Source organism: Atractosteus spatula, chromosome 6, assembly GCF_055471065.1.
Source record: "Atractosteus spatula isolate fAtrSpa1 chromosome 6, fAtrSpa1.hap1, whole genome shotgun sequence".
In the NCBI taxonomy this organism is placed as follows: domain Eukaryota; kingdom Metazoa; phylum Chordata; class Actinopteri; order Semionotiformes; family Lepisosteidae; genus Atractosteus; species Atractosteus spatula.
The window spans coordinates 34106340-34128639 of NC_142711.1; the positions used below are offsets into that span (position 1 = coordinate 34106340).

The 22300-nt window shown below is 41.3% G+C and overlaps 1 protein-coding gene across 1 annotated transcript in view; it reads left to right on the plus strand.

Annotated features, from left to right (window-relative positions):
* sspo (SCO-spondin) overlaps positions 1-22300 on the plus strand; it is a 129121-nt gene that overhangs the window by 99067 nt on the left and 7754 nt on the right. Inside the window, exons 88-107 of the mRNA XM_088918147.1 lie at positions 2045-2179; positions 2673-2916; positions 3813-3965; positions 4502-4548; positions 5601-5771; positions 6453-6635; positions 9209-9364; positions 9663-9787; positions 9922-10061; positions 11149-11195; positions 11709-11939; positions 13325-13486; positions 13605-13721; positions 14055-14193; positions 14617-14813; positions 15718-15888; positions 16182-16309; positions 17525-17673; positions 19332-19378; positions 19614-19778. Of these exons, the coding sequence (XP_088774273.1) occupies positions 2045-2179; positions 2673-2916; positions 3813-3965; positions 4502-4548; positions 5601-5771; positions 6453-6635; positions 9209-9364; positions 9663-9787; positions 9922-10061; positions 11149-11195; positions 11709-11939; positions 13325-13486; positions 13605-13721; positions 14055-14193; positions 14617-14813; positions 15718-15888; positions 16182-16309; positions 17525-17673; positions 19332-19378; positions 19614-19778 (2907 nt within the window). The remainder of the gene's footprint in view (positions 1-2044; positions 2180-2672; positions 2917-3812; positions 3966-4501; positions 4549-5600; positions 5772-6452; positions 6636-9208; positions 9365-9662; positions 9788-9921; positions 10062-11148; positions 11196-11708; positions 11940-13324; positions 13487-13604; positions 13722-14054; positions 14194-14616; positions 14814-15717; positions 15889-16181; positions 16310-17524; positions 17674-19331; positions 19379-19613; positions 19779-22300) is intronic.

The window sequence follows — 22300 nt, forward strand, 5'->3', positions numbered from 1 at the left end:
GAGAAAATGATTTTGGAATCCTACTGTATGAGCATAACTTCAGTTTTGTCACAGTTTAATTTAAGAAACACCTGTTGTATCAGTATCTTAATAATAATAATTGCTTACACTTATATAGTGCTTTTCTGGACACTCCACTCAAAGGGCTTTACAGGTAATGGGGACTCCCCTCCACCACCACCAATGTGCAGCATCCACCTGGATGATGCGACGGCAGCCATAGTGCGCCAGAACGCTCACCACACATCAGCTATCAGTGGGGAGGAGAGCAATGAAGCCAGTTCATAGATGGGGATTATTAGGAGGCCATGATTGGTAAGGGCCAATGGGAAATTTAGCCAGGACGCCAGGGTTACACCCCTACTCTTTTTGAGAAATGCCCTGGGATTTTTAATGACCACAGAGAGTCAGGACCTTGGTTTTACGTCTCATCCGAAGGATGGCACCTATTTACAGTATAGTGAAACCCAACACTATACTGGGGCTTTAGGACCCACATGGACCGCAGGGTGAGCTCCCCCTGCTGGCCCCTCTAACACCTCTTCCAGCAGCAACCTTAGTTTTTCCCAGTTTGTCTCCCATCCAGGTACTGACCAGTCTCACACCTGCTTAGCTTCAGTGGGTTGCCAGTTGTGAGTTGCAGGGTGATATGGCTGCTGGCAATATGAGGAAGGCATCTACAGTATGCAGTCAGAAACTCCCTTTACAGTATAATGTTTGATTCTGTCTACAAATGTGTCTAAGAGTCATTAGTATAGTAGTGAAACCCAGGTCCATTGTGGTAAATATACAATATGACCAAAAGGAAACATGTGAATACAAAATAGGAAGAGATTGGAGCTCAGAACACTGTGGAATACCCTGAGTACTGTACAGTAATAACATCTGATTTTCAACAGCCAAGATTTATGCTTTAGAATTCTATTGTAATCAATAGGGGGTGTTATGGACAAAAGAAGAGGTTATGTAATAATTCTTTGTCAACTAAAAGGCAAAATCGTTTGTCATGACAGCAGCTGGACAACAAGCAATTTAAGTTTAATAACACACCCCACTAGTCTGGAATACAAAGTGATGCAATGCAGTTATTTTAATGCAATACAACATTACATATGAAAAACTTAAAAAAGCTAATATTTATGACTACTATTTACAAACTAGTTTTTGTTCTCCAAAATGTAATATCTAACCTTTCCCCACTAAGTTACTGTAATGGCCAAAACCCTAATGCACTCAGAAGTTTGCAGAAATCTTAACAAGTGAAAACAACAACACTTTCAGCAATTTTCATAATTAAATATGATTTCTTAGCTATTTCAAATAACTAATCCTAATCTGGTGACTGGATCTTCCTAATGCTAAAAAGCTTTCGTCCCTAAAATGTGCATCTGATCAACAAGGGTGACAAACTTTTCCAGGTAGATGTAATAGGGAATATTAATTTCACAAATACAATATGAAACACAATCTAGTCTTCAGTCATCTCTAGTACCTGATTTTGTTATTTTTTAAAAAGGAGTTTAGTTTGATGTGTTATGAAGCTGTCACTCGCTGTCACCTGTCTTACTTTTCAGAAACCTTCTGCTAAATGATTTTATCACAGTTTTCTTTCTGGGGCAACTGCCTACAGTTGTCAAACCATCTGGTGTCCACTTGATTGTGTTTATTATCTACTCCAATATCTCTCTCCATGAGACTGTGGGATGCTTATCTTAATTAAACGCCTCAGCTGTCCAAAATGCACTCTATCTGATATTCTCCTGCTCACCAGCAAATAAAATAGCTTAATAAAAATAATCACCCTGCAAATCAATGCTATACCCAAAAAAAAACCAATATTAATTGGCTGCCTAGTTGTACAGTACCTCTAGAAGGTTCTTACCCACAGTTTGAAAACCTCTGACTAATCCCTAGCTTCAGCCATGCCTTTCACCCTTAGGCATATTATCTACAGTATGAACACAAGTGTAGAAGTGAGCAAGATATTCACATGCTATTTTTGTTCTTACAATGCTTCCCTTCTTACAATGCTCTCAACTTCCAGATGACAGTGGCTGTCCCCCAGGTCAGCAGTATGCGGAGTGTGCCAATCAGTGCCCGCGGCTATGTTCTGATCTCCAGCAGGGAATCCTATGTCAGGACAATGCAGAATGTCAGGCAGGCTGCCGCTGCCCTCCAGGTGAGGCTGACACCACTATGGCAGAAGTGGGGGTCTGTGTATGTACAGTATATACAGTTATAGTCCCTTCTAGGCACACGCATAGGAAAAGAAAGAAAGGGAAACAGAAGAGCAATGATTTGGCTTCTGGCTGTCTTGTGATGTTTCAGCTTCAATTGATTGAACAGTAGTTTACAGATGCTTTTTCATTAAAGAACCAAAGAGCATGAGATAACTCAATGACCATATAATGAGGTCCATTGGAACTCACTATTCTGTAAGTCATTCTTTTACTGTATCATGCTTAGTTCTGAATGATCCACCTGCTTGTCTGCTTTCCAAGAACTGGAGACATTGCTGATTCTGCAGCATGTGCTCTGTTTATTTTAACAGTCACAGAAAAAAAGACATTTATTTTGTCCTAGCTTTCTCTACATTATTGTACTTTTATCTCCGACTGGGACATTTGTCTAATGCATGTGCCAATCACTTTCTTTGTTTCCTGTGTTTGCAGGCTTACTGGAGCAGGAAGGAGTGTGTGTACAGTCCTGGCAGTGTGAGTGCACAGATGCCCTGGGGCAGAGATGGGCTCCAGGGAGCAGACATCAAGAAGGCTGCAATAACTGCAGCTGCGCAGAGGGCCGTCTGTCATGCACCAACCACAGCTGCGCAGCAGCAGCCAGCTGTGTCTGGAGTGTCTGGTCCCCCTGGGCCCCCTGCAGCACCTCTTGTGGGCCAGGGCTGAGGACACGCTTCAGGTGGATACCAGCACATTACACAATGCATAGTTTGTTGTATAATTACAGGTGTATCTTAGAGTTATAGTCAGGACACTGGTTTGTTTCATGTCTCCAAATTACAATAACACTCATATCCCCCAGTAAGGACCTTTATCCCAATTGCTTCAGTCTACCCTGTTGTATGATTGGATAGCAATATTACTGCTAACTAATATTCCAGTTTATTAGACTATTAATATATAGTCTATATATAATCCTAGTCTATAATATTAGACTAGGACCATGGACAATTCTGTACTCTTCGCTTTCTTATTCCTGATGTGACTTGCAAAGGACTTTAAGATTTAACTTAACATTTAACTTAACTTAACAATGGCTACACTGCACTGGATTGAATTGGACCAAAAAAATAGCATTGGACTCCTTGGAGTCAAATGGACTGGACTGCCACAGGCATGTGAGAATGTACTGTACTTTACTTTGTCAGGAACTGTCTATAGATCAGACTGAAGAACTATTATAGTCTGGACTGGGTTCTAGCTGTATTGGATTTGAAAAGATTTTACCTATCACTGTGGAATGAATTGGTTTGGGATACCCTGTGTTGAATTACTTTGATAAAGACGAAAGCATTCTGATTATATGAACTTCAAAAAATACTTGGCTTGAACAGAAATGTATACCACTGCAGTAGGCCACAAAGAAGATAGTTAAAATACACTCTGACTTTACCTTGTTACTGCATGTTTTAATGCATTGCAGGGCAGTGTGTATGAAGTGTCCAAATTTGACATGAATTTGAATACAGGACGTCTCATGGTCATTCCTGTTCTCACCTTTGTATGTCCCTTAAAAATAGATATGAAATATCTGCCACTGAAGGTTAATGGTAGTGTTCTGGTTTGTATCAATAGGTCGCTGACCTCAGAATCAGCTGACTCAGACTGCCAATCAGAAGAGGCCCAAAATAAACCATGTGATCTGGGACCCTGCCCTCCCCTGTGTGTCCGTGACAACGAGGAGCTGTCAATAGGAGACACGTGGTTGCAAGGAGAGTGTGAGCAGTGGTGAGTGGTGTTGCGCGTATGAAGAGGAAAAAGTCAGTGGGGAGAGGAGGAAGGAGAAATGCAACTAAGTAAAGGTGATGAAAAATCTAATGATATAAAAAATATTACAAAAGAGAGGAGGCCATTGAGCCCAAAGGGGTATGTTGTATTCTATAGCAAACAAATATGACCTGGGTTACATATTTACAATGCAGAACTGTTATTGGATCCAAAACATTACTTATTATCTGAAACTTTATAGACAAGGTCAGCCACGGAGAAGATAAATCAGCAGTGCTCACCTTAAAGTCTAGTCAGTGCTGTATATTTCCCACACCCCTGAGCATGTGTCTGGCCTGTGAGACAGGAATAATTTTTGCTCTGCTGGAATCGCTTGGCTCCAGTGGATCAACAGAAAATCAGCTGTGCTCCAGTCAGCTGTCTCCATGAACTTCTTTCATATTAAATATTTTCTAATCTTATGACTTGCTCTGCTCCAATGTCTCTTGGTCCAATGATCACTCTTCCTCCATCTCCTAAGTATTTCTCTTTTGCAGTACCTGTACCCCTGAGGGAGATTACTGTCAGGACATTGATTGTCAAGGTGGGTCTCTGCTCAGTGAGCTACTAGACTGCAGGAAACAGGGCATTTGTCTATGGAAGCCTAGGGTGAACAAAGAGAGAAATGATATCTAAAAACAAGTCCACATACAATATGCTCACTTGAACGTGTGTATGTGTTTCAGAATGTGTGCATAGTACTTTAATCATTAAGTTGTGTCAGGATTACATTAAATAAAACACCTCTTAGAAATGAGGCACATACAGTTCAGAAAAACATTCACCAGGTGCAAAGAAAAACACCAATCAATGCATTCAATGCCACATTGGACCAACACCGAATGATAATAAATATGCTGTACAAAAGAGAGCAATCAGATACTGGTTACACCTAAAAAGCAGTGACCAGCACTTCTTCCATAACACGGCCCTACTGAACAAAGAGCTGAGCCCCAGAAAAAAGCCCCCTCAGTCAGCTGGTCCTGAAGATCATTGAAACTGGCCAGCCCCAGGACAGCACAACTAAAACAACACAAATCCAAGTCAAACAAAACTACCTTACACAAACTGCAATGCTACAGGACCCTACAAAAACAATGCATACTAGCTGAATATCTGATCAGGGTAAGAGACAAAAAAATATAAACAGACCCTGATGAAATACAGGCTCAGTGATGACAGCCTGGCCATAAAAAAGGGTAACACAGATGGACCTGACTTCCCAGAGAGGACAGGCAATGCTCCCGCTGCCGGCAGGGAGAGGCAGAAACACTTTCTGCAGCACTACATGAAATATTCTAGGATTAAACAAACATTCTTCCCTAAAAAAAACTATAAATTCAGAATTCCCACAACTGCCAGAATCAGAATACTTTCCAATCCTACTGCGATAAGGACAGGAATACAGAGTACAGTATGTGCTTCATTTGTACAATGAGTATTCCTAAATTATTATATCGTTGTCGGTTATAATATAATGAATGAAAGCACATATTAAAGTAACACTTAAAGTAACATATTAAAGCAGCATTCAGGAAAGTTTCAGGCGTGAGGGGTGCCAGTGCCAGTTAACAGCCTTTCCTTTGTCTGTTGCAGTGGATGGAGGCTGGACGCCCTGGTCTGTGTGGTCAGACTGTCCAGTGACGTGTGGCCGGGGTACTCAGATTCGCACGCGTGCCTGTATCAACCCCCCACCTCGCAACAAGGGCGCCAACTGCCTCGGGACGGAGAGAGAAGCCCAGGACTGTGGCTCACAACCTTGCCTTGGTATACCCTCACACGGTCACCCTGTGGTGCACACGCTCCATCAGACGCATCAACTCGCTCCCTGACAAAGCAGATACCAGCCAAAATACCAAGACAGCTTTATATACAGTACAAGGCATCAATTATGCAGAATCACTATCCAATAATATTGATTATGGACAAGTGGAAATTATAGAGAAAAGAAAAGGAGGCACTTTATTAACTTAATTAAAGCGTGGAAATAGAATCCGCTACTCAACCATGTTTGAAATGTGGATACCCTAGTAGAAATTAAATAAGTTATATATAACAGGCACACAAGTGAGAAGGGACAGAGGACCTTGTCCTGTTTGTAGCCTTACTTAACTGTTCTATACAGTATGTCTCTGTCTAGTGTTCAGCACAATCTCTCTTCTTTTGTTTCACTAAAATGATTTATGCCTGTATATTTATTGGACCTCACTGGCATACTAATGAATTGAAGAAATTATATCATCTGGGAGTTCAGTACAAACCTTTGCAGATGGCCTCACATGCTAAAAAAAAATATTTAGTCCATAATATACCTTCCATGCTTTCTATGTGAAATTAAAAATACTGTACCTTGTAAGGTAACAGGTAGTTTCTGAGAGTATTTACTCATTCTTTACATCTTTCTTTCTTTAAGTCAGAGATATTTATTCCTTTCCACCCCTCTCTCAGATGAGCTGTGTCCCTGGTCTCAGTGGTCCGAATGCTCACGGAGCTGTGGCGCAGGGGTGTCATCACGGCAACGGACCTGTCTGTGTGAGGCCGGGAAGGAAGGAGATGTCAACTGTCCCCCTGAGACAGAGGGAGAGAGGGGGAAAGAGGAGACTCAGCTCTGCTATGTTCAGCCTTGCCCAGGTCACTGCACTCTGCTGAACACACGATTCCTAAATACACAAGTCCTCTGCTCCACACTAGCCTACAGTGTACTGTACATATTGCTACCTGAAATACTATACACACACAACACTGCGACTGAAAAAGCACAGAGTTTAGAGTGGGATTCCTCAGTGCATTTCTGCCAAATGGAAATAGTAATTAATCAAAGTTCTTATATTCTTTTGACTGTTTTATTAACTACACAAATCACCCTTACGCCATATATTCCTTCCTTCCTTCTACTCTCTCGCTCTGTTGTCTCATGATGTATACTCAATATACTACAAACAGGAGAGCAGAATGGGATGAGGCCAAGTTGAAAGTTGTTAAGCGCAACTTTCAAATTATTCGTACAACAGACTAGGAGCGTGAGACAAATCTAGCTAGTGAATGGCAGACTGGAAATGGCTTTACAGGCTCAGATTTTTTTATTGCCCTGTTCATTAACGTGGGACAGGTTAATCACAGTGCAGGAGAATAGCCGCTGAAGCAGAGAAAGTGCAGGCTTCTTCTGCTGGAAGTATAGGGGGGTGTCTTTATTTTTTTTTTTTAAATATACCTGAGCCAGATCTCTTGTTTTGCTATTGCTATTTATGAAAAAGTTAATAAAATAATTAAAGCAGATTTTAGGCTGTTCAGAGCAATAATCTTCTAAGTCTTCCTACTGTATGTGTATAGCCACCTGACACTTAACTACTGTACATTCTACACATTGTAAGACTGTGGTTGTGATTTAAAAAGCACTGAATGACTTCTTAAACTTCGACTGCTTAAACTCTCTGCTGATGCTTAGCCTTTAACACTAAGTTCAAAACATTTAAGTTACTGCTGTAAAAATCCCCCTTCAATGGTAGCGTAGCAGGAGGAAAACCCCTAAACAAAGCCTATCTTAAATGTATCAGTGGTAATACCCTCACCCGGTCGATTCCATTTGGCCAGGTACACTCATTAATCACCTCCTTTTTACCAGCATCATGACACAGAAAATGACCAAGGCTGCTACAGCACCAGTGATACCCAGAAATAACCTAGCGTATACTCTAACAGAGTATGTCACTTACTAGTTCAGGTGGGTAGCTGTGTCAGCATGCGTAGGCTGCAAAGGAGCAAGTAATAGGTTTATTCCATGCTGAAAAGAGAAGAAAGGAAACGCAACGTTTCGGCCGTGGAGCCTTCTTCAGGTGTGAGCTCGCACCTGAAGAAAGCTCTACGGCCAAAACGTTGTGTTGTCTTTCTTTTCTTTTCAGCATAGAATAAACCTATTGCTTGTACCTATGTCACTAACTATATAACCTCTCACAAATTGTTATGCTACACAGATATTTAACACAGACTATTCCAAGTAACCACAAGGGTCTTGCAAGATAACATCTGACTGTTCAGGCAATACTTATATAGGGATCTGGTGACTCCAGGTACAACCAGTTCATCCTGCTACAACTGCATTACAGAGTTCTCTGCCCCAGCACATTTGATATTTAAAAAAATTCTATTATATAAATACTGTACCTTTATATAAATATATAATACTTGAATTTCTGAGTGATTTATATTTTTTCTTACTCTATTATGAGTGACAGTTCATGTTTTTGTACAGTACATCTGCCTCCTTCTACAATAACTGTTGTTTCTTTCAGTTTTAAATTTGCAGATACATATTTCCATGTAATTTGGAATTAACAATTGTTTAGGACTCAGGTTTCCACTTGCAACTCCTGTGTTAGGATGAATTAGGATGAGCAGGCATATTGCCCACCTACCAGAAATAAACATCATCCATCTGGCACACTGCAAGCTCTGCTGTGCCTGACAGGAGAGTTAGTGCTGAATGGAAGAGGACTTCACTGCAGGCTTTTTGGGCAAGCTGCAGGAGTCACTTCCATAAAAACCAAGAGGAGCTTGATCAAAACCACTGGTCACAAGGTCACAATCAGCAAGTGACATACTGTACAGTATTGTAGCTGGAGTTCAATCCACTACAATCTTGAGTATTGTGCTGAACCCATACTCCGAGTAGCTCAGCCACTCAGGGGGTCTATTACTGTAACTTTTAATTTACCTAGCCTTGAGACATCAGGCAAAAAGTGTACTTTACAGATGTAAAAATGATTATTTATGAGACATTATAATGAATAGATTAATAGATAATTAAAATATTATAAAACAAGCAAGCAAGAAATGTTTCAAGAACATTTTTAGAATCTCCCAGTCACAAATAGATTTTTACATTTGTTTAGGCAATTTTTAAGATTTTCAAAGTACAGTATTAGCATTAATATATAGTGGCATACAGCACAGGTCAAAGTACAACCACAATTACTGTATTCACAGCACAAAAGTGAACTGTATTATAAACTTTGAGTACAAAAGTGAAGTATAAAGTACAGTACATCAAGGTATCCCTCAAATATAAAGCATTCTAAAACCACATCAATGCACACACAACACAGAGCTACAGTATATCAAACACACTGCAGTTAAATACTCAAAGCGTGCAATATGACCCAATGACCGATATCCCCTTACCTTTGTCTTCATCTATATCTGTGCAGACTGTCCTCTGTCTCAGTGGAGTGAGTGGACTCCTTGCTCCTGTGTCTCTCAGCGGCAGCAGAGGCATCGTGTGTCTCTGCCTCCCACTTATAAGGGGCAGCACTGCAGCGAACTGCAGACACAAAGCAGAGCTTGCCAGCCCGGAGACTGCCAGAGTAAGATGTCTCTGCCTGTATCTGTGTTTCATTGTGTGTGACTGTTTGTTGGACAGTCACTGTGTTAGACATTGTACAGTATGTGTATTGCTGCCTCTTTCTGTTCTATTTGCCTTTCTGTCTGTTGTTTTTCAGACTCAGTATTTCTTATCTTTTGAACCTAATATTGTTTTGTTTGATAACACATACTGTACAGTAATTGTGTTGTGGGACATTGCTCTGATGGGCACACTGTCTGCACATTTCTGTCTCTGTGTGTCTCTGCATTCCCGTTTAACACCTGGCCTGTATGTTTCAGAATGTGAGGAGCCATTCCAGTTCAGTGCTTGTGGCTCCCCCTGTGAGAAGCTGTGTGCACTGCAGGGACAGTCCAGGGATTGTGCTGGGAACATCCAGTGTGTCCCAGGCTGTTATTGCCCTCAGGTGGGTATTCTGTGATACTGCAAGCTCAAGGCACAATGCAGCTTCGTAGTCATCTTGCTACCTTGCTTTAATACATTGAATGTGAGTATGTAATGGAGAGCCTGTGTGTTTTAGTTTGTAAATGTGTGTTTCAGGGTCTGCTGGAGCAAAATGGGACATGTGTTCCCCCAGAGCAGTGTGGCTGTGTACATCTCCTGTTCCCTGAGACCGTAAGGACTCCCATCGCCATCCAAGTCCAAGAGGGCACTCTGGTGAAATCAGGCTGCAGGAACTGGTGAGGGGGGTTCCTGGGAGGAGAACAGACATACATGTATTGTTTTGGGATGCCAATCACCTCACACAGGAGCGAATTCTTATGTACAGTACTGTTGTACGTTGCTCCACATTGTTCAGAATCAGTTTGGAGTCTTTATCTACCATTTCTTTTTTAAATGAGGTAGAGGCAAGTTTATTCTCAAGTGCATTCAGGTTTGTTTAAAGAAAGAGACACTGTGCTACATTATAAGGAGAATTTCAGTTAAATAAAACCAGTGGAGAAATTGGTTGATTATGCCTATTAATTTTATATCAAGTGGCATACAGTAGTGTAATATTTGTTAGTGTCTGTTCCTCTTAGCTCTGGGGCTTGGGTCTGATTCTGGGTTAAGACACCTTCTAGGTGGAGTTTGCTTGGTTTTCTCCAAGTGTTTGTCTCCCTTCTCCTGAAATACTGATTGGCTAATGTACTATTCGTTGCCTGCTCAGGGTTTACTCCCTGATCTCATTAGCTGACCAAGCGTGGCATGATAGGCTATCTTCCAATGCCAATGTGTGATATATGGAAGAACAAAGATTTAATATAACATCTTGGTCTAGAGATTTGCTTTTGAAAAATCTGTCCAAAACTATAAAACTTCAAATCCAGCAACTTCTGTCCTACTTGGCTACTTGATCCAGATAAAACCATAGAAACTATAGTCTAATTTCTTTCTGAGTCATTTAGCAGGGGTGGGATACCAAGGTCAAATAATAATTGGTTATACTGTAAATCTGCACTGTCAAGTGTATTGGAGAAATTGGAATATCACTAATCTGAATATGAGTAAAATTGCAATGATTTTTAATCTTCTGTTTGTTGCTACAAATATTACATATAGTAGTTTTGCTCTTGTTACTGTTGTTACCATTATTAGTAATATTGTGTTTAACATTAAAAAAACACTTGAAAAGTCAATAATTTATTGATCCATACAGTGCAAGAAAATATTAATAGTTTCTACAGTTCAGTACACATGTGGGTGAAGAAGTGCAGAAGAACATGCTCTGAACCAGTGTCCCACTCTAACCCTGTCCTTTTGTTTCCCTGTGCATCATGGGAACAGCATGTGTCAGGATGGAGCCATGCAGTGTGACTCCCAGCACTGTGAAGGTAATGCTCTCTTTACAGTTTCTGGTTGCAGGCCAGATATTGTGTTTAGTATTATAGCAGAGAGGTTTCTTACTTTTAGATTAGAGCAGTCAGGGGTGGGGAATCATCACATATATTAAGTTTAGCAATAATAATTAATCTAATTGAGAAAAAAGTATGAAAAATGATTAACTATAGAAATGCAATACATTGATACCTAGGCCTATGAACATAAAGCATTTACCGCAGTTTAACACAAATTCTTCAAATTCTTTATTGTTTATTAGAAGGAAAGAAACTTGGTATGGTGGGAAATGTTTTCTGAACTGGCCTTCACTGACAGTGAAAAGCTTCTGTGGCTGTTTACAGCAACAGTGATGACAGTGACAATGATCATGATGAAAGCTAATGACAGAGGTGATAGAAGCAGCGATGACGTGAAATCACAGTGATGCTTGTGACATGTCAGTGATGACTCTCCAGTGTCTTTTAGATGACACTGTCCTAATCCATCCTTGCTTTCTTTGTGCTTAGTGTCTCTCAGTGAGTGGTCAGAGTGGACACCCTGCTCCCCCTGCAGGCCCGTGGCATCTCTGCACTTGGTCACAGCACCTCTGTTGGAAGACAGGCAGTTGGTCTCGATACAGCGGCGATATAGGGCCTGCATAGACCTGGATACAGGGCTGCCTGTGCCAGAGGAGCCAGAGCAGTGTGGGGCAGACCTGGAGGAAGAGCGGGTCTGTCCAGACCCAGATGCCTGCAGAGGTAAGACATGAGCTCCTCTCATTTTTCTACACAATTCAGACTTGTGTTTCAGAACACCTCATTTAAGATTAATATTTGATTGCTAGAAGAACTAAATGAACTTATGCCCACTCAGACAAAGGACAGCACGAGTAGCCTTATTTGGGGGGGAAACCCTTCGATGATATAGTTATTGTGGAGCCAGGGGGATTTATATCTGTGATCAGACACTGATGTTGTTAATGATGGTGTAGGTGACACCAAAATAAGCAGAGCTAAAAAAATTGAAGATGGCTTCAACACAGCATAAAATGATAAGTGATATGTACATTACAGATTATAAGAATCATTATGATTGACGCTAATCTTTAAGTATCCTGTGAAATTGTTTTTATTGTTTATTGACCAATTATTACTGTAATTCTCCAAACAATAAAGGAAACTGTATATGCCAACAAATTAATATGTCTAAAAGTAATGTGAAAAGTATAGAATATTTAAATCAGATTAAATAATGTTAAATTGACCTTACCTTTAGTTTATTGAGCACAATTTGTTCTCCTCCACATTAGAAAGTACATCCTTGCAAGATTTGAAAGCAACTACAGTACGTTAATTTCTTGTCTTAGAGGTATTTCTTGAATACCAAAAGTATCTTAGAAGAACCTAATCTGTTCATTCTGTAAGAGTGATTGTTTTTAGAATTAGTGTTGGCAAAGTTTCTATAATAGACTACATACTGTACATCAGAATTACTTATCAGTGCTGCCTTTATCATTTCTCTCATTACTGAACTGAGAACCCAAAGACACAAATGTAAATAAAGAAGTGTATTTATGGATGCAAATAGGAATCGAACCAAGTCTTTATGCACAGGGTTGTGGGTGACTGGAACAAACTGCACAGATATGTTGTTGAAGCTGGCTCCCTGGGATCTTTCAGAAAAATGCTACTGTACACGAGATCCTTGGATTATGTTACTAATAGCCAACAACGAAAGATGGACATCATGGCCTCCCTGCCTTTGTTACAGTATATTCCAATCTTCTGTGTGCAACTAATTTGGGCATCTTTATAAACAGCTCAAGCAATGTGATTTTGTTGTCAGTGAGATGAAGGAAAATTTTTGAAAAAACATTAGTTTATACACAGCGACTCACAAGAATTAAGCTGAGTCCATGCCAAGAAATGTATCAATCTTAATTTCTTCACAAAACCCATTTTCAGCCAAAGTGTCTAGACAAATTCTGAAGGATTAATGAGTAATCATCTTCTGCATATACTCAAAATGTGTGCACTGTAATGTGGGAAAGGATCTGAATTGTAAGGTTGTATTAAGGCATTTCATAGTGTAAGCCAGCAGCTGCTGTGTTTTCCATGTTGACTGTGTTCATTTGTCCTTTCAGATGTGTGCCAGTGGACTGACTGGAGTCCCTGGAGCACATGTAGAGAGCCCTGCAGTGGGGGTTTCCGACAGCGACTGCGGCACCCCCAGACCTCCGCCCCTGTGCCCCACTGTCAGCACCCACAGTTCCAGACACAGAGCTGCAACACAGCACTCTGCCCAGGTAAGCACACTGATTGCTGTGGCTCTTAGGATCAGAGTACTGACCCCACACCCCTGCCTCTCAGTAAAGAGATAAGAGAGCTGGTGCAAACTGTGCTGTCCCCGTTTGTGTGTTTCAGGGGAGCGGTGTGAGGACCGGGGGAAAGAGTTCAGGGCCTCCTGTGCCAATCAGTGCCCAAGGAGCTGTGCGGACCTCTGGGAGCATGTCCAGTGCCTACAGGGAGCCTGCCACTCTGGTAATGGAGAAGACTGTCACTATCTCTTCAACACTCTCTTCACTTTCACTGTGTCAGGCCATCACACTCTGTCCTGACTCCCTCAATCTGTATAAGCCTTCATCATCACTTTCTGGCAACAAGTTCACTTCCCTGAAATCAGTTTCTCACCTCATCTCTCTTTTCATGTGCGAATCATCCTTTCACAAGAAACAGTTCCCACTTCTCTCTGTGAGTGTGAAACTTGTCTTCATGTCTGTCTGCCTATTCAGCCATGCAAATCTGCACTGATGCTGCAGAACCTGATTTTGCGTTTTTATTCCTTGATACTCCTTGTGTGGGTAAATCTCTCAGGGTGTCGGTGCGCAGAGGGGTGGCTGCTGCAAGACGGCTCATGTGTCCCAGTGTCGCAGTGCCGCTGTGGGGTTCTCAGGGAGAACGGCACCCTGGAAATACTGCCAGGAGAGAGTGTAACGATGGACTGCAACAACTGGTGAGTGAGCCAACATAAGAGGAAGAGAGGAAAGAGAAAGCAAGGGATAGTGATAGAGGAAGAGAGCAAATGAAAGAGGAGAGAGGAAAGTAGCAATGGGACAACTGACAAAGCTGGACTACATCTACTGTATCTCCCCTTCTCTTTTTTTCTCCTCCTCTACCCTTCTTCTGCTGTTATTTGCCTCTCCTCCTTATTCTCCTTGTCTGTGCTCTGTCGTCTCCTTTATTGCATCCTTGTCTCTGTACCTGCCCTCTCTCTCCTTTCTTGTGCTCGATACCTTCTCATTTCTCTCCCACTTGTCCGTCTCTCTTTCTCCACTCTCACCTCCATTTCTTTTTCTGCTTGCCTTGGTCTCTCACTTTGTAATGCTCTCCGCCTTCAAACTCTCCATCATCCCTCATCTCTCATTCCACTCTCCAGCTCTTGTGTGAATGGCACCATGCTCTGCACAAACCTGAAATGTCCAGAATACAGCACCTGGAGTCCATGGAGCCCCTGTTCAGCCAGCTGTGAAGAGGGGCAGAGGACCAGGACCCGCACTTGTCAGGAAGTGCCTGAGAGCCTGCCCTGTGCTGAGACGTTCCAAACCGAGCCCTGTCTGCTGCAGTCCTGTCCTGGTCAGTATGATGTCATTTGTCTTAGCCTACAGAATTCATAATCACATCTGCTGCTCAGGTCTTCATTGCACACTTACATCTTCATTACTTAATAGACCTTGTTATTGCTGTACTGGGTTACAATTACCACATTCAAGGTCTGTAATCATGGGAATTATGTGCCACTAAACTCTAGAACCATTAATTAAACTTGCTTTTTTACAGTGGGCACGTGCTCAGTATTTTAGCGAGTGTGTGTTCAGAGATAGGGCGTGTTTTAGTTTCACCATCAATATGTTAGATTTTGTGGTTTCTAACAATAATTATAATAATAAGTGTAAGCAATTTTCTGGACACTCCACTGAAAGTGCTTTACAGGTAATGGGGACTCCCCTTCACAGCCACCAATGTGCAGCATCAACCTGGATAATGCGATGGCAGCCATAGTGCGCCAGAACGCTCACCATACATCAGCTATTGGTGGGGAGGAGAACAGAGTAATGAAGCCAATTCATAGATGGGGATTATTAGGAGGCCATGATTGGAAAATTGACCAGGATGCCGGGGTTACACCCCTACTCTTTTCAGGAAAAGCCCAGGGATTTTTATTGACCACAGAGAGTCAAGACCTCAGTTTCCCCGTCACTATACTGGGGTATTAGGACCTAACATAGACCACACACCTGCTTAGCTTCAGTGGGTTGCCAGTTGTGAATTGCAGGGTGATATGGCTGCTGGTACAATGAAATACTCATCAGGACTTTGAGGTGGTTTCAGGTAACTGATCATCACCTGATGACAGACTAAAATGGCATTTTTAACATGCTGAATTAATCAGTGCTGGGGCGAGTATATTGGTGTGGTCTCAACTGTGTGCCTTACTTTTTGGGTTCTCTCACTCCGGTGTCCTCCTAACACACCTCAGCGGGCTGTGTGCTGAGTGAGTGGTCCTCCTGGAGTGAGTGCAGTGCCACTTGTGGTGGAGGAGTGTCTCTACGCAACAAGACAGTCTTACAGGAGCCAGAGCCAGGAGGACAAGAGTGTCCAGCCCCATTGGAGCAGCACACAGCCTGTAACACAGACAGCTGTGAAGCAGGTAACGCACTATTTCATACACAATGAAAAGGATTTTGGTAAAGCGAGACTTTTCACTTGAGCCCTTTTCTCTTTCATATCCTTCGCCCCCTCCATCTCTCTCCTTTATTCTCTCCATTCTCTCCTTCGTTATGCTTTCCTGTTACTGTATCCTCTCTCATTCCCAATTGCCCTTCTTTCTCTCCTTCCCTGCTCTTCTGTCATTCCTTTTCTTCCTCTTCCTCCTTCCTCCCTCCCCCTAATCCTCCCTGCGTCCCTACATCTGCTCTGCATCCCTTCCCCCTCTTTCTGTAGAGTGTCCTGATGGTCAAGTGTTCAGCAGCTGTGCCACCTCCTGCCCCCACACTTGCGCTGACCTGTGGCCTGAGACGCAGTGCCTACTGGGGGTTTGCCAGCCAGGCTGCTCCTGCCCATCAGGGAAGGTCAGTGGGAGACGAGAATGTCTGAGTGTGTCTGCGGTGATGCTGGAGGACAGTTTTTGTTAACATTTAAACACCCATTAAAAAAAACAACAGAACAATAGAAGCATAGGAGCTCTCACACACATACCAAAAAAACAGGGCACCTGTTTCTCCCAGTCTTAAGTTCTTTAGAAGTGATTGAATCACATGTTGTGGGGTCAAATAAGACATAAGACTCTAGTAGTTAATCAGTTTTGAGTCACCAGTAAATTGATTGCCATCCTTGTATGGAAATTATATAACAACTGTATATATATATATACAGTATACTGTATAAAATATTGACTTAGATGTGTGCAATATGCTGTATCTAGTTCTACAGTATAATAATAAACTATTTTATACAGCACCATTAAAGTGGCTTCTCAAAGCTATGAGAAGGTGATTCTAATATCCTAAAGGATAGGTCATGCAGAGCTTTATAGGTGAGCATGAGGATTTTGAAGTCCTAGACCTGATCAGGATTCTGGTGGCTAACTTCTAGACATACTGAAGTTTCTTCAGTGTGGATTTAGATACCGCAGCAGGTAGGGCATTAAAGTAATCAATACGAGAGAAAACAAAAGTGTTGACCAGCTTTTCAGTAACAGTTAGCAACAACATATGGCAAAGTCTGGTGATATACAGTACATATTACATTCTTTATATTCTATATAAAGTTATATAAAGTCAAGTTAAGTTTCAGTTCATGCAATATTGACATAAAATCAATTATCTGTGGAACATGGTCCACCATTGTGAAATAAATTATTTTCATGATCACCCCTCCTTTCCTGTCTGCCTTTAAAAATGTGCTTAAGTATTGAAGTCACTCTTTTTAAATTGATATAACTTTAGATTTGGTGTTTGGAGCATTCTGTGTTTTCCAGTTTATCTTGGATAAACTCATGCTATTTCACCAGCAGTGCTCACCAAATGCTCTGTCTCAGTGCATCTCCTTAGTCTAATTTTGAAACTCATATTAAAGTACCATGCAATACCACCCCTCCTTAACAGTCACATTTTTTTCTGTTCTGACAGAAACTTTTGTTTGTCAAAGTTCCACCAGAAACTGAGTGCTGTTACATGCAATTCAGGAGCCAACTCTGGGTAGAGGTTCATCTACCAGAGGAAGTAAAAAAAAACATTGGTCATTGTGGCACAGTATCAAAGCTGTTGCTAATTATGTATCTCCAGGTCCTGCATGAAGGCTCCTGTGTCCCTCCTGAGATGTGTCCCTGCTCTCTGTTGTCCCTCTTGCCCTCCTGGACCCTCAATCTGACCCTGGAGCAGCGGCAGGAGGAGCACCCAGCAGGGACTGTTCTGCAGCACCACTGTAACAGCTGGTAAAGTGAAATATTTCCAAAGTCCGTCCACTGGGACTGCGGGTTAAGTAATAGAGTTCTGTTCAAGGAACAAGCAATAGGTTTATTCCATGCTGAAAAGAGAAGAAGGAAGGAAAAGGCTGTGGAGCCTTCTTCGGGTGTGTACATGTTTGTTTTTTTCAGAAATATCACCAGACTTTGTCCTACAGGTATGTTGTCCTACGTCCTATGTTGTGTCCTATATTGTGTTTCTTTCTTCTCTTTTCAGCATGGAATAAACCTATTACTTGCTCCTTTGCAGTCTACGCATACTGACGCAGCTACCCACCTGAACCAGTTCTGTTCAATCTGATAATCCAGCTGGTAAAAGGGTCTGCACTCTTAAAAATGTGCAAATCTGCTAAACTCCATGAGCCATTCTACAGTAGATTAAAAACAAAACAGTAAACCAATCAATTCCAAGAGTGTGCCCACTCTAACAACCAGGACAACTAATCATCTTCAGGTGTCTGCCTACTTTATCCACTAGTACACTCCAAGAGTGGTATCTACTTAATCAATTGGTAAAGTTATCAACCCTGGGAATATTCCGAGTTTAAGTCAAGGTACATTGATGTACGTCTAGAGTCTAACACCAAGTAAACGAATCTACTCCAAACATCTTTTTTAACAGCTTCAATAGGAATCTGTTATAGATTTGCAGTGATTACATTCCTGCCTTTGTTGGCCACAATATTAGTTACTCAACATACTGTACAATGGTTCAGTACAGGCACACTAAGGCTAACAGCGCACATACTGTAACTCTCCATTCACAACATTGTATGTCAATGCATTGCAATGGTTGTATACTGTACATGAGGATATGACAACTCAGTTTCATGGTTATTGGTTCACATTTGTTTTCTATAACTGTTCAAAATGCTAAATGATATTTCTTTTTAGATATAATTTTTTTGTAATACATTCTTTAACAATCCTATGTGATTACTGCTACTGTATATATGCATGAGACTGAAATGTAAGACTGAGACTAAAATGCTGAAAGAGCACAAATCAGATTCAATTCCTACAGATGTTATAAAGTATAATGATGGATTAATGAGGTATAATAATGTCCAGTAAGAAAATGGGTTTAGAAGTCAGGCTTGAGTAGTTTTGGCTTAAAAACAGCCTGTCTGGGAGTCAACAGCTTGGCCATAGGAAGAGTAAATATCTTGTTCACACATTTTCAATATAACAATGCATGTATTTCCATACCTGTTTTTCAGAAGACATTTTCAATACTACAAAGGCACATTTTTCACTAAAATTGGGTAATTTTTCTGGACCTCAGCAATGAATTTTCCAAAAGTTATCAAAGGACAAACTTAAAATGTAACACAGGTACAGAAAAGAGAAAAGTGATACAATATTTTCCCCTTAGCCACAGTTTCGCCATTTAACCTGGACTTTATTTGATATTACCAACTGTTATTCAAATATTTCTATTGCAGCAAAGCACTTAGGAAGCACATGTTTTGATTTCAATTAGGGGAACTGAACAAGTTTTGTTGATACATTTATGTGAAGCACTGAAAATGCTGAAGGATGAAAACTGTAACATCCAATGCAAATGTATTTGCTTCATGAATCTTTGTGTTACAGGACTTAATGAAAATACCTTTCGCCTCTTACAGTGTTTGCCAGAGAGGCGTCTTCAACTGCAGCCAGAACTCCTGTGATGGTAAGATGGACTCTGCATTGCATGAACCAACTGGCACTGTATCCTCACCCTTATTACTGTCTGGACTTGAAACTGCAATTTATCAATACCTCACATTTTCTTCACTAGCTTCTGCCTGAGGTGGTGTCTATACCTCTCTTCCCCAGTATTTCTGGTGGCCATGTTGGTTCCTCTTTGGTTTTAGCCTGTTTATCTATGCCCATGTGTGCATCTCTCCCTCATCTGTGTGTCGCAGTGGACTGTGAGTGGGGCAGCTGGTCAGCATGGAGCCCATGCTCAGTGAGTTGCGGCTCTGGGGTACAGTGGTCTAGTCGTGTTCCAGCACGGTCCCGGCAGCACGGGGGAGCAGAGTGTGAGGGGCCGGCACAGCGCAGAAGATTATGCCAGGAACGCGACTGTGGTGAGTGGTGTGGGAGAGGACAAGCAATTATGTCCATATCGGACTGGCAAGATAATGTCTTAGCTTGTACTTTCAGAACATCCATCCAATTTCTAACTGGAAAGAGAGCCAGAGCCTATCCCTACAAGCAAAGGCACAAGGCAGGGTACATCCTGGACAGGATGCCAGGCCATCTCAGGACAAACACAGACACAAACATGCACATAACTACATAAAACAATAATTACACAGAGATGAAGCTGTAGTCAAAAGTGTATTGGAACTTTCTGATAACGCATAACATAGTGTATATCAATGCGCACACTCCAATAGGTCTACATCCACAGTAAAATAGGTCCATGTACTGTACACTACATTTCATCCTCTTGTGGTTTGATGCTAATCACTAAAGCATCTACTGTATATTCAAAATAACTATTATAAAGAATTCACTATATACAGTATATTCAGTTTACTCTTTATACTGTGTGTTTAAACTTCAGTACAAAGACATCACCACTCTGTTATAGATGGAGTCTTTGAGGTGGTTTACTCTGCCTCTCATGATAACATCTTTGTACAGCTATAGGGCTTTGAGCAGGTCTCTGCAGGTGCAGTAAGTCAGGTGAGGTTCTTCATTTTTATAATCCTTAAGTGTCCTTAATGCAATGAATTTGCATTAACACTCTAGTGCATAACTTGGATGACCTGCACATCAAGGTACCATGACATACAGTCAGCTGATCCATTCTGCATGCAAATTCTAGGAACAGGGAATTTCCATGTTTTGACCTTCCTTTCATAAAGACGACGCCAACTTTTGACAGTATTGGGTCATTCCTCGTCTCTCTTTGAAGGAGGGCATTTGGTAAATGGTAGCTGATCGACTATTGTGGCATGATACACATCCAATGAATCCATTGATCTTGGCTTTTCTATTTTCTGAGATGGTAAAAGTGAAAAACCATCAGTGTTGATATGTTGTCATGTTTTTTTAATTCAATGTCATATGAATGTGCTCCAAGGAAAAGTGGCTATACTGTAGTTGCGTGAAGTTGTCATCAGTGAAACACCTTTCCTTAGGCTAAATAATTGTTACTAAAGGCTGGTGATTTGTCATCAATGTAAACCTTTGGTCACAGAGATAATGGTGTAATTTCTTTCCTCCCCATACAGGGCTAAGGATTTCTTGGTCATTTTGCATATACAGTAATTGTGTTCAGTCGCTGTCAATGATTGAGAAGCAAACACAATTGATTTCTCAGTACCACCCTTAAGCTTATGTTACAGAACAGAACCTGTCACAGACTAAGCTAATGAGTAGTTGAGGATCTGTCTGGATCTGTCTGGAATTAAGGAAAGACTGTCAGCACTTTAGCTGAGCTCATCAGTCTCTTGATTTCTAAGAATGGTAGGAATTTGTGACATTAGTTTACAAGCCCTAAATAAGATCACAACTGAGACACATTCTGAGGCCCTCAATCTTGTCTTGTGACTTGTGTAAACCATTCTTGTCAATCACATGTTCACTGTACAAGATTTCCTCCTTCTCACACTTTGTCTTTGTTAGCTCTGAGTCCATACTTCTTTAGCCTGTTGAGCACTTTACGAAAACTATTTAGGTGATCTTAGTTGTGTTTGCCTGTAACAAGAATGTCATTACAGTAGCAATGTGTACGGGGTATTTCAGTTCCTTGCTCTTTGCCAGATTGCTGGTGCTGAGGCTATTACAAAAACTATTATAAAGAAATGAGCCCTTGTACGTGTTGTCAAAAACACCTCTGAGGATTCCTCAATCTCCTTTTGCAAGTAAGCTTGAGCTACAGTAGGTCAATCTTTGTGAAGCTTTCTCCTCCTGCTAGAGAAGCAGAAATGTTCTTGATGCATGGTAGGTGATGCTGAACAGTGTGGAGCACAGGATTGTAACTTTAAAATCTCCACGGATATGGACGTCTCCAGCTTTTCCTCTATTTAAAATGGGGATAGTGGCTGTAGCCCACTCACTCCACTTCACTGTGGACAAAATGTCTGAATTCTCCACCTTGTAAAACCCCTACTCTGCTTTGGGTTGGATTGCATATGGCACTGGACAGGGTTTGTGTAATTTAGGACTAGCGTTTTTATCTAGTTTCATCTTGGTTTTGATCCCTTCTAGTGTTCCAGTTCCTTTCTCAAAAACTTACTGCAACTCTGATAGCAACTGTGACATACAGTGGTGTGAAAAAGTGTTTGCCCCCTTCCTGATTTCTTATTTTTTTGCATGTTTGTCACACTGAAATGTTTCAGATCATCAAACAAATTGAAATATTAGACAAAGATAACACAAGTAAACACAAAATGCAGTTTTAAAATGAAGGTTTTTATTATTAAGGGAAAAAAAAAATCCAAACCTACATGGCCCTGTGTGAAAAAGTGATTGCCCCCTAAACCTAATAACTGGTTGGGCCACCCTTAGCAGCAACAACTGCAATCAAGCGTTTGCAATAACTGGCAATGAGTCTTTTATAGCGCTGTGGAGGAATTTTGGCCCACTCATCTTTGCA